The sequence below is a fragment of the Coloeus monedula genome (genome assembly GCF_965178545.1).
Source record: "Coloeus monedula genome assembly, chromosome: 17".
Lineage (NCBI taxonomy): Eukaryota > Metazoa > Chordata > Aves > Passeriformes > Corvidae > Coloeus > Coloeus monedula.
The window spans coordinates 5,763,524-5,775,004 of record NC_138797.1 but is presented as its reverse complement, the minus strand read 5'-3'; the positions used below and the strand labels follow the sequence as shown (position 1 = coordinate 5,775,004).

Here is an 11,481-nt window from a genome sequence, read left to right as displayed (position 1 = left end):
ATGAGGCTCCAGCTGGAGAAGCAGCTCCTCTTCCTCTCTCTCCTCTGCGTTCTCTCCAAGGTAAGGGAGATGGGGCACTGGGGCAGCTTTAGCCATGAAGCACCCGGTTCTGGCAAAGTGAGGTGCAGGGGGACTGGGGTGTCACCACAAGCCCCGCGGCTCTCGCCGGCCGGCAGCCAGGCTGTGTTGATGCAGGGGGCAGAGCTATGCTTGGGAGAGGTGTTTGAGATGAAGCAGCAGGGTCTGAGCGTTCCTGGGCCCAAGGCTCCGCTGTGCGAGTCCCTGGGGCACACAGGAATGCCAGCAATGCACTGTTTGCTCGCCGTCCCTGCAGCTCCCCGGGCTGGGCTACGTTCGGTCCCCGCGAGCCAGCGAGCAGCAGCTGGGCGGTAGCGGCTCCTCCAGGCTCCTCCATCCCCGCCCAGGCTCCCGAGGCAGAGGCCAAGCCACGAGCACCAGACCTGGCATTACTCAGCTCTCCCCACTTCTCGGAATGCTCACGCCAAGCCAGTGCCTCCGATGGGATTTGGGTTGCTGTAGCGATTTTTTTTTCTTTCTCTTGGACTCTGTGTGAAAATATTTGCCTGTGCAGAGAACAGGAATGTTGAAAAGTTTGGGGCATCTCAGCTCCAAGTTCTAATTGCTGCTTGAATCCCCAAGCAGGGATGTCGTGGCAACGTGGTGCCTGTTTGACTCTCTCCCCAGAAAGTTCAGGTCTCTGACAGGAGCCACATTGTCATCTAAAGACAAGTAAATTACAAGGAGCAGGGGGAGATGGATTTATGGCTTGGCTAATCTTTCTAAAACATCAATTTGTAACAGCAACCTCCTGAAAGATGAAAAATGCCCTTGGCTGCCTGGGTAAGATGTAACAGAGCAATGATTCTTGCCCTAGGTGCTCACGAGTGCCTGGAGGATCACCAAGGACCATTGTGCTGCCAGCCCAAACCTGGCCACCACAGCCAGCCCCTTGGTCCCTGCCACAAGTTTCTCTCTGGTTTCTGTCACATTAATAATGCTGCTCACTGACAGAACTAGAACAAGACCCAGATTACCCAATCCATTTTGGATATATTTTAACTCCAATTACTGGCACTGACACTTCTACAGCCCCATGAAAAGCATCTGAACTGCTGCAAGTGGGGAACAGATAGTGCACCAGTAGCTACCCTCTCTGTCTCACTCATCATGTCAGACCTGATGCCACTGGGAGAAACTGAAAGGAAAAGAAAAATGGTATCTAAAACCTACACGGCCTGGCTGAACCCATCACTCTCCTGGCAGACTCAGCAGTCACACCAGTACCTGGACCAGGGCAGGGATGAATGTTTTGGTTGCATGCTTGCTGTGCTGCACATGCTGGCCCTGCATCCAGCAGCATGTGCATGGTGTTGAGCAGCGTGGCTGCTGGGGGCTCACATGCACTGTCAGGCCAATACTGGTAAAAGATTCGCTTCCAAATTGCAGAGCCAACTCTCGTGGCTTCAGGCTCTACATGCAACAGCTCTGTCAGACCTGACATGATTGGAGCTCAAACGCTGCCTAAAAAAGCTGTTGGTGCCAGGGTGGTTGTGCAAGCAGGATGAGCCGAGGGTACAAACATCCACCTGCCCAGGTGAAGTCCCATGGGCACAGCCCTGGCAGGCAATTGGCTGAGCAGGCAAAGGACCGCAGTGCACAGCCCTGTCAAAGTGGTTACTCAGTCTAGCCACGAGGGAAAAGTCCTTGAAAACCTGCCTATCTCTGGGCTCCTCACCCAGTGGGCCACGCCAGGTGAGGATGCTGCAGCCAGGGACAAGCAGAGGATGCAGCTGGACCAGTGAGGAATGCAGTGAGGTCTGCCTGGCTTCAGATCCCCACTGCTGATGCAATGTCTTGTTTCTTGGCATGAATGAGAACTGTTAAGACCATTAGGAGTGAGGTGCTGTGCACTCACCACGTGGATTCAGTCCCTGCAAAGCCACCTCTCCAGCTGGGTACAGCCTGCTGCCTTGGAGGCAGGCATGGGGGTGGGCTGCTTTCCCTCCCTCCCTTCCTCCCTCCCACTGGGCTGCCTGGGGCTGCTGACCTCATTAAATAACCACCTGGGATGTTCACCTTGTAGCTCCATCCTCCTCCTGTGTGTTCAGAGCAGTGGTACATTAACATCTCCATCTTGCAGAGTGCTGAGCATCTGAGCATCCTTGATTCTCCGTGGTTTTCCACAGGTGCCCTTCAAAGGGGACAGTAGCTTTCCAGGCTGCTTCGACATATTCCCATGGATTTGCAGAGCCTCCCTCCACCAAAAATCTGCCCCCATGACTGAGCCAAGGTTACCTGTCTGTCCCAGTGACAAAGCAGCTGTTAGCCAAAAACCACCTGCATGGATTCAGCTTTGCCTCCACAGGTTTGTGCCCAGCTGTGCCGGAGACCATGCTACTGCCCCTGGGTGCCACCCCGCTGCCCCCGCGGGTCCCCCCTGGTCCTGGATGGCTGTGGCTGCTGCAAGATCTGTGCCCGGCGCCTGGGAGAGCCCTGCGACTTTCTGCACGTCTGTGACCAGAGCCAGGGCCTCGTCTGTGACTACAGCTCAGCATCTGCAGGGACAGGAGCCACCTGCAACTGTGAGCACAGGGGTGCCCATTTTCCCCGGGGATCCCCCCACACTCCAGCCCAGCTCCAGCCATGACCTGACTTGGCTACAGGCATCCCACAGCACTACCCGGGGAGTGGTTAAGGCTAGGAAAGCAGCTTTCCTGAGGATGATGCACACAGCTTGGCCATGGGGCTGTGCCCCATCTCCTGCCAGCTCTTGTGCTGCTTTCTGACAGAGGATTCAGGGTGGCTTCAGTGAGAACGGACAGGGGGGTCCCAGGGATGCTGCAGTCACCCAGTCCAGGTCTGGAGCCTGGGGGTCCAGCAAAGAAATCTCAGAGAAACTTCTCCTAGCCTGGAAAGCCTGAAGGCAGGGTCAGAGCCAACGGGCAGGGAGCTTCTCACAGCTTGTGAGCTGTTGCTTTGAAAAACCTCAGAGATGAGGAGAGAAGGCAGGGGAGGGGAGGAGGCTGGGTGATGAACATGCTGCTGCACACCCACGTCTGCCCTGCGCACCTCTCAGTCACTTCTGTGGTCCCCCCACTTCAGCCCCTTTGTGTCAGCCCCGCAGCCACCCCCAGCAGTGCCCCTGCCATCCCCATCTCTGTGTCACTCTGTCCCTGACGGGCTCCCCGGCTGTCACTTGCAGTTGAAGACGATGAGGAGGGCTGCGAGGTGAACGGCCGAGTCTATCGAGAGGGGGAGATTTTCCAGCCCAGCTGCAAAATCCAATGCCAGTGCTTGGACGGGGGCTTCAACTGCATCCCACTCTGCCAGGAGGATGTCCGGCTGCCCACCCCGGACTGCCCCTACCCCCGGCGCGTGGAGATCTCAGGGAAGTGCTGCCCTGAGTGGATCTGTGAAGCCCAGGACCAGCACCTCCTCCGGGATGCCAGGGCAGGTAAGATGCAGGGCAACTCCAGGGAGGGGATGCCCACGCAGGTCTCTGGGGATGGCCCCTTCACCCCAGGCTGTGAAACATCAGCAGGAGACACCTCACGGTTCGCTGCCACGCAGGGCTATGCCTGCAGCACCACAGGGCATCTGCACAGCACCTGGCTCCAACCACCCTTTTCCCCTCCCATCTCCTTTCTTGCAGCCCCCGGGGCAGTGTCCCCACTGCTGCGATTCCCCTGCCAGGAGTGGGGCACGGAGTGGAGCGCCTGCTCGGCCACCTGCGGCGTGGGCTTTGCCACCCGCGTGTCCAACCAGAACCGCTACTGCCGGCTGGAGACACAGAGGCGGCTCTGCATGGTCAGACCCTGCCCGGCCCTGCCGGCAGCGTTCCCGGCGGTGAGTGAGGGCTGGGTGGAGCTGCTGCCTCTGGGCAACACCTTTGACTGACAAGGGGAAGTGCCAACCAACAAGAGCCAAGGGATTCCCGCTTACCTGTGGGCACCCCATCAGCCCTCCTCAGCTGTGAGCTGACCGTGCCTCAGGGACACATAAACCATCTCCTGAAACTTTGCTTGGAAAACAGCCGATGGCAGGTGCAGACCTGAATTTTGGGGTTTCTGGAGGTCTGAATCCAGGAGCACTGTGGATCCCACACAGGTGAGCTCGGCCTGCCCCTATGGCCAGAGATGGATTTGCAGCTCCTGCCTGGCTCCCTGGGCACACCCGGGAGGTGGTTCTGCCACCCCTTTATTAGCCTGGCACAGGCCCAGCGTGGGCACGGTGCAAATCTGCCTTGCTGGCATGCAGTGGTTTCTGCCCACTTTTTTCCCCCGGCACCGCCACTTGCCCCCGCTCCGCAGCTGCCAGGGACACACCACCACCCCACTCCATCTCCCATCGGTCTCCATTCTGCATTTCCAGAGGGGAAGAGGAGGTCGTTTGTAGCTGTGCCCACCCCGGATTCACCCTTGAGCCAACGCCTCATCCCGGCAAAGAGTCTGGCACGAACCCATGGCACTGTGGTTACGGTGAAGATGGAGGATGTTTCCATTGGGAAAATAGAGAAGAAATGATGAACTTTGGCTGCAAAGGAGGCTGGAAAGAGAGAACAAGATCCCCGTGTCACCCATCACCTGCCTCCTCTGCACACCCCACTGCCCCAGGTGGGGTTACTGGGCAGCATCCCTGAGCTTCTTAGGCTGAATGAAATGGGAAACGGGGAAATCCTGCTCCAAGCATAAACCCACCCAAGAAACCAGGAATTGGTCCTTCCTGGATCAGTGGAGCTTCTGAAGAGATAATGCTGCTTTTCCACCACATCATGCAGCTCTGCTTTGCAGGGCCATCAAGAGAGACCATCTCCAGCACCTGGAAGCCAAAATCCCTGGAGGGAACCCTCACGCCCTCGCCCCCCCAGGGAGGGAACAGGTCATCAAGCTCCACCCCACAAGTCACTGCCACACCAGGCTGAGCTGCTCGACCATGCAGGGGCTCAGCCATCCCATGGTACCCACCCCGCAACCCAGCAGCCGCCTTCCCGGGCACGGGCAGGGTCCTCCTGGTGGCAGCTCTAATTCACCTTCCCCTCATCCCTCCAGAATAAACACGAGCCTTCCCGCTCTGCCTGGCCTCCTCCTCTCCCAAGCGCTGGTGGTTTGGCAGGGCTTCGGCCAGCGAGGAGCTCAGACACCGGAGACTCCGCTCCGCAGCACCAGACATACCGCCTGCCATCCAAGCACATTCCCTGCGAGCCGGAGCTAAGGGAAAAGCAGGAAAAAGGGAAAACAAATCGCAAAGATGAGTCGGGGCCGTCTCCCGACGGGCTGGAGCTGCTCCAGCCATGCAGGAGTCGGCGCAGGAGAGCTGCTCGGCTGCTGTGGCTGTACTTTTTCCCAGTGAAAGTCCTTCTGGGTGGTGGAAAATGAAGCCCAAATGCCCTCTAATGGCCTCGCACAGATGTGCAGAGGGAACGCGCGTCCCACCACGGGAAGGGCAGCTGGAAGGAGCAGCGGTTTGGGTGACGCGTCCAGATGAGAAATGGACTTTTTAGATGCGTATTTCTGAAACTAAAAATAAAGATGTGCTCATCCAGGTGTGGAGCTTGTCTGTGCAGGGTGGGCCCAGCCCGGCTGCTCAGGTGGGTGCAGTAAAGTCCTGGCATAGGGTGGGGCAGCTTGGAGGTACCTCAGTTCAGGCTGCTTAGAGTAAGACAAGGAAAAAGAAAAAAAAAAAAAAAGTGAATCAAAGCACTGAACACATTTTATTACATCCTGGGTTCAACCCTTCACTTTTACCCAGCCATAAGCTCTGCTGATGGCACCAGCCCTGGCCAGGTCTCCAGTGTTGGGATGTGCAGGGCAGGGCATGGCACTGGCTGCACTGCTGCGGGGTCTGCAGCCACAGGCACAGCCCAGGCCATGCCTCTTCTCAGCTTCCCAAAAATCAAAGCCCAAACTCCCCTGTAACTCATCCCTCATTCCACACTTCCTCCAGTTCGCCTGGACTGGGGTTTCTCCAGAATGATGCAACCATCATCACCAGCTGACTGTCCTCCTGACCCAGGGCAGCGTGAAGGGGCAAAAGGCTGACTGGCAGAGGGAGCTCCCCTCTCCAGCCCAAGGAAAAGCCTCCCCAGCAGCAGCAGAAAAGGCAGCAGGGCCAAGGCAACTCACCCACTCTGTCAGGCCCTGATAATAATTCATATTATTATGAAAATAAAATGAAAGTCAAGGATGCTGTTCAGTCACCTCTCGGGTGAAAAAAAATATATATAAGAAAAAAAAGAAACCTCACTGCTCTTGCAGTAAAACATTGCCTACAAAGAGAATTATTTACTGCAATCATCTGGTACTCGGCCTGAATGCAAATCATTAATTCTGTTTGATACAGGGCACATGGTGAACCTCCAGCAGGCAGCAAATTGCAGAATGAACAGCTTTGGTTGACTTTTTTAGCTCTCTAGTGGCCATGCCAAACAAGTGGTGACCTAAAGCTCATCTAGACTCCAAAACCACTACATTCCTCGACTGACACAGATAAAACATGTTGTGGGTACTGAAAATCCTGGTTTTAAGCCAGTTCTTGTTCAAGCATGTTGGGACTCAGCCACCAAGGCCGGGTGAGCTGCCAGGGCTGTCACACACTCCCAGATCCTGCCTAGCCACCTCTGGGTGATGGTAAAAATCAGAAGGTCACTTTTTAGGCAGCAACCTGCAATTCTCATCTCAAACAAATGACTCAACACACCTCTGCTATAATTATCTTTTTTTTTCCCCTGCAGAATGTCTCCCTGATTCACTAAGCAGCAAACATCTAAATAATGAAATAATGATTCCAAATAAATCAGAGTTATTTTTCCCTATGAATACAGGGAAATCAACTCTTGCAATTTGATTGCCAGTCTCACAATATTTGCCGTTCCCTCTAAAGCCCTGCTACCCTGGAAACATGGTTATTTGAGGCTCTGACGCAGGGTCCTGGCTTTGCCTGCTCATGTGGAGCAACAGAGAAATATTCCACCCCATCCACAGGTAACGTGTAAAGATAAAAATCCCCAAACTAAAAGAAAATTCACTCCTGTCCTCAAGGCACAAGGCCACATCTGCACACAGTCTGAGATCTGCCAACCACGTTCCTAAGCCAGTGATGAGCAGCAGATCACAGCTCATTTCTGTGCAAGCACACGCAGCAGCTGAGAGAAGACTGTCCTGCTGGATGAGTAAACAGCATGCCATCAGAATGTCTTTTCCAAGCCATTCTCATGATTGACGATTTTTAAATGCGTGGAGTTGGGTGAGAGAGGGCTGGATGAGGCCCTTATTAAAGCAAAATATTTTCAGAAACTGAGCACAGGAATGCAGTGCTCAATGAAAAAAAATAAAGTAGATCAAATGGGTTTTTTATTTTTCCTGGAAACACATGATTCAGGTTATGTGTTTGTAGGAGCTGTCTTGGCCCTGTGTGCTCATCCTGGCATCAGAACTGCTGTTCCCTGCCAGAGCCAGGAGCCAGAGGGGAGCGTCCTCATGCAGAATGTTTGGGCAGAGCTGGCAGTAGCACCTGTACTGCGAGTGAAACCGTGGGTCAAGTGAACACCTAAAACACACAAGAGAAAAGCTCTGTGATTGTGCCTCCAACGGGTCCAGGGAGCAGGAGATGTGGAGGGCACGGGGCTGCAGCCATTCATGGGCAGTGCTCCTCTCTTCCCCTGGCAGGAGGCACCAGCTCCAAGCTTTCATTCTGGGGACAGGAAAAGCTTTGCCTTCACTGCTGGGAGCAGCTCACGACCCTTCCCATGATCACAGAAGTCCTCCCAGCCAGCTGTTGTCTCTGCCTCAGTTTCCCCGAAGGCTGATGCTCTGGGACAAAGGGAACTGCTCCCAGTCTGTTCCTCTCCTCTCCCTGCCTTTCCACACCTCCATAAAGTTGCTCTGCAAGTGCTACCCCAAGCCCAGCTGCAGGAGCAGCTTAAGTGCACAGAGGTGAAGGGGACAGAAGCAGGGCAGGATAGAGAATCACTTTCCTAAGCAGTGCACCCCCATGGACCCCCTCCTCTGCTGTTGTCACTCCAGGAGCACAGACCCACCAGAGCCTCTGCAAACTTCAGAAAAGCCATATCCTCACCACATGGAAACACCTACACTTCACCTCTCCGGCATACCCATGGTGGTGAGATTTTATTACAAAGGCAGGAAATAACACACAACGTTTCCCCATCGCTTATCTGCTCTAGCAAGCACTTTTTGAAGTCAACAAACACACTGGTACTCTCAACATGCGGCCACCGCCGCTCCATTGGCATCCTGGGCTTCCCCACCGTGTCCCCGAACTGCCGTGCCTGAGCGTGGTCCAGCGGAGATGTTCAGCTGCTCCCAAGGATGTGCGGTCGGGATGGCTGGGCAGGACTCACCCTCCCTCCTCCTCCTCCTCCACACTGGCTGCTGAGATATCAGCCTCCTCCCATCTCCTGCCCGGATTCAATTCCCGGAAAGCAGGCGGCCGTGGCCCTTCCAGAGCTTTGCCTTTCATCTCAAGTCGTTTTCCCAAGGTCGTTTTCCTATGGCTTATCAGGGTAAACATTCTCCCTGCTGATTGCTTCCCTGTTAACTCCCGCGACTGCAGATGCAAGCGATTTCTGGCCCCGTTTATGCTGCAGCAGCTGCTCAGCAATGCAGTCGGGGCTGCCCTTCCTCGAGGTCTGCTTTGGGGTCGCTGGTTTTAGCTCTTGCCCCAATTTCACAGTATCTGAGTGTCTTCTGCCTCACGGTCCCTGTGACAGAAAAGGAAGGGGGTAGCCCCTCTCACGTCCTCCCTGCACGGATCTGAACCGCTCGAAGGAGGAAGGGGGACAGGGTTTTTGTGTTTGGGGAGGGAGAGAGAAGTAGGCAGCAGGAGCAGCTGTAGGGAGGGGGCAGCTCTTGAGCAGGGCTCGCTTTGCCTGTGCTGGGGCCAGGCAGCCTGGCACATCTCTGCCTGCTGGCACTGCCTGCGGCACCGGGGATGGCAGCGCGAGCCCCATGGAACACTGCCAGTCTCCTCCTTACCTCTGCTCCCGGTATTTCTAGGCGTTGGAGCCAGGAGAAGGGCTGTCAGGAGTAGCAGTGAGGGCGGCTCATGGGGTGCAGGCTTCCAGGTCTGGAAAACTGGAAGGTTTCCCCTCACCGCAAGTGGGACAGAACCGAAACGGGCTGAAAGCTTTGGCTCCGCTCCTCAGACATCTCCCAGCCGCTCCGCGGCAGAGCCCCTCCGCCCCTCCCTGCCTCCTGCTCCCTCCAGGCAGTCCCAGCACCCAAAATAGCCGAGGGGCTGCGTGTCCCCGGTGCCCGGCTCAGGGTGTCCCGAGTGGGCTGGGGGGAGGCGCCGAGGGAGTGGCGGAAGCCGCCCCGCCGGGGCTGTCTTCGGCACATCCTACCCGTGCCCCGGGGAAAGTCCAGCGCCCTGCAGTCCCAGGCCGGGCTCAGCAGGAGCGGAGAGGTGAGGGGAGCCGCAGCCCGTGCCAGAGGCTGGCACCGGCGCCTCCGGGCACTGCCACCAGCCGCCACCCGCTGCCACCCCGGGCAGGGCCGCCGCGGCGCCCCATGGCTACGGAGGCTGTCTCCACGTGGCCCGGCAATGGCAGTGGGGCTCCTTGCCCCGTGGATTCCGCCTTCGCCCAGCGCATCCTGCCCTCCGTGTACCTGACCGTGATCCCCCTGGGGCTGCTGGGGAACGGGCTGGGGCTGTGGCACCTCTTCACAGGGCCCCGGGAGACCGCCCGCCAGCCCCTCAGCCTGCTGGTGGGCAACCTGGGGCTGGCTGACCTGCTCTACGTCAGCACACTGCCCTTCCTCGTCAGCTACTACCTGCGAGGCAGAAGGTGGCTCTTCGGGCAGGCCTGGTGCCGCCTCACCCGCAGCCTCTTCCACCTCAATCTCTATGCCAGCATCGGCTTCCTCACCTGCATCAGCATCCACCGCTACCTGGGCATCGTGCACCCGCTGAAGGCACGGGGCAGGTGCCAGGGTGCAGCCTCTTCAGTGTGGCTCAGCGTGGTGGTCTGGGTGTGGGTCATTGCCCAGATAGCTCCTGATCTTGCCTTCAGCAAGATGGATCACAGCGGGACGCGCTGCCATGACACGACAGGAGATGAGCACCTGGATGTTTACCTGCCCTACACCTTTGCTGTCACCGTGACTGGGTTCATCATCCCGTTCCTCATCATCATCGGGTGCTACTGCCACGTGGTGTTTGTGCTCTGCAGGAATGACAGCGTGGACCCCAGCCTCAGGAGGAAGAGCATCGGACTGGTGATTCTTGTGATGGTTCTCTTTTCCATCTGCTTCCTCCCCTACCACATCTTCAGGAACCTCAACTTGTTGTTTCGTCGCTGGAAACTGCAAGGGTCCTGCACACAGGCTCTAAAGGACGTCTACATTTCCTACCAGGTGACTCGGGGCCTGGCCAGCCTCAACAGTGCTCTCAACCCCCTGCTCTACGTGATTACTAGCAAAGACTGGAGGTCACGGATGAGAACCATCCACCAAAGCGCCAGACAGTGTCTGAGGCCACCCTTCCAGAGCAAAACCTCTTACCAGGCATCTGAGAAGAAGAGGAGCACCATTCTTTGTAAGGGGGAGGCTTCTGACAAGCTCTGAAGTACCCGATACCCCTGCTTCTGCCATGCCAGCTTGTGCTTGGCCCTTCCCTGGGTGCAGCCCCCCGCCTTGGCACCTGCTTTGCAGAGATGGTGACAGCAGCATCACGGGCTCCATCCACACAAGGGATAGACAGGACTGCCAGCATCAGAGAGAAAACTGGGACCAGACTTTACAAGCAAAGCTGCCCAACCCAACCATTTTGCCTACAGTGTGCCTGGAGATGGAAAGAGGTGAGCATCAGGTTTGCTCCAGTACAAAGTATTTCCCTCCAGCCTCTCATGCAGCAGTCTGAGCTGATTAACATCCCCTTGCTTCCCAGCTCCTCTGTGACTGAGGGATGGGAGGGACTGACCCCTTGTCCCTCCACTGCATCCTCTCTACCCTAGTGCACATGGGTTTGAGGCATCTTTCACCTAAGGAGAGATCCTGCATTGCAGGACAGCTAAGAGGGTGAATTTTTGCAGGGGGGAAGTGCTTTGGCAATGGAAATTTTCATTAAAAAATCAGGTTTTAAGTACATGACTAAGCTGTGCCAGTTCCTGGGTGACTGTGCTGTTTCAAGACGTGTGGGATCCTCTATTGCCCACCTCCTCTGCAGAAGGAAAAGACATTTTTGGCATTACTCCCTCTCTTTTGGAAGAGCACTTAGCAAAACTAACAAATGGGCATTGTAAAGTTTTTGGAGGCTAATGGTTGGGGTTTTATTTTGGAAGGTGAATGACTGCAGTAGCCTGAACTCCTGCTTTTGGGGGGCATATGCCAAGAGAGTTTGCAAATCTTCAGGTGGGTGCTTGCATCTTGCATCCAGCCTTGTGAGGGCATTTGATTTGACTTGTTAAATTAGATATGCAAAAAGTAAAAGAGAAACAGCACT

General features: G+C 56.1%; 2 protein-coding genes across 2 annotated transcripts; both read left to right on the top strand.

The window, feature by feature from the left end:
- CCN5 (cellular communication network factor 5) lies at nt 1–4,416 on the top strand (the record flags this gene model as incomplete). Its single annotated transcript, XM_082293020.1, has 5 exons — nt 1–60; nt 2,387–2,603; nt 3,224–3,475; nt 3,674–3,867; nt 4,393–4,416. The coding sequence occupies 5 exons, from the start codon at nt 1–3 to the stop codon at nt 4,414–4,416; spliced, it is 747 nt and encodes a 248-aa protein (XP_082149146.1).
- A 5,132-nt stretch (nt 4,417–9,548) lies between these two features.
- LOC309579506 (P2Y purinoceptor 1-like) lies at nt 9,549–11,167 on the top strand (the record flags this gene model as incomplete). Its single annotated transcript, XM_082292886.1, has 1 exon — nt 9,549–11,167. The coding sequence occupies one exon, from the start codon at nt 9,549–9,551 to the stop codon at nt 10,602–10,604; it is 1,056 nt and encodes a 351-aa protein (XP_082149012.1). The 3' UTR covers nt 10,605–11,167.
- Nucleotides 11,168–11,481: the final 314 nt, after the last annotated feature.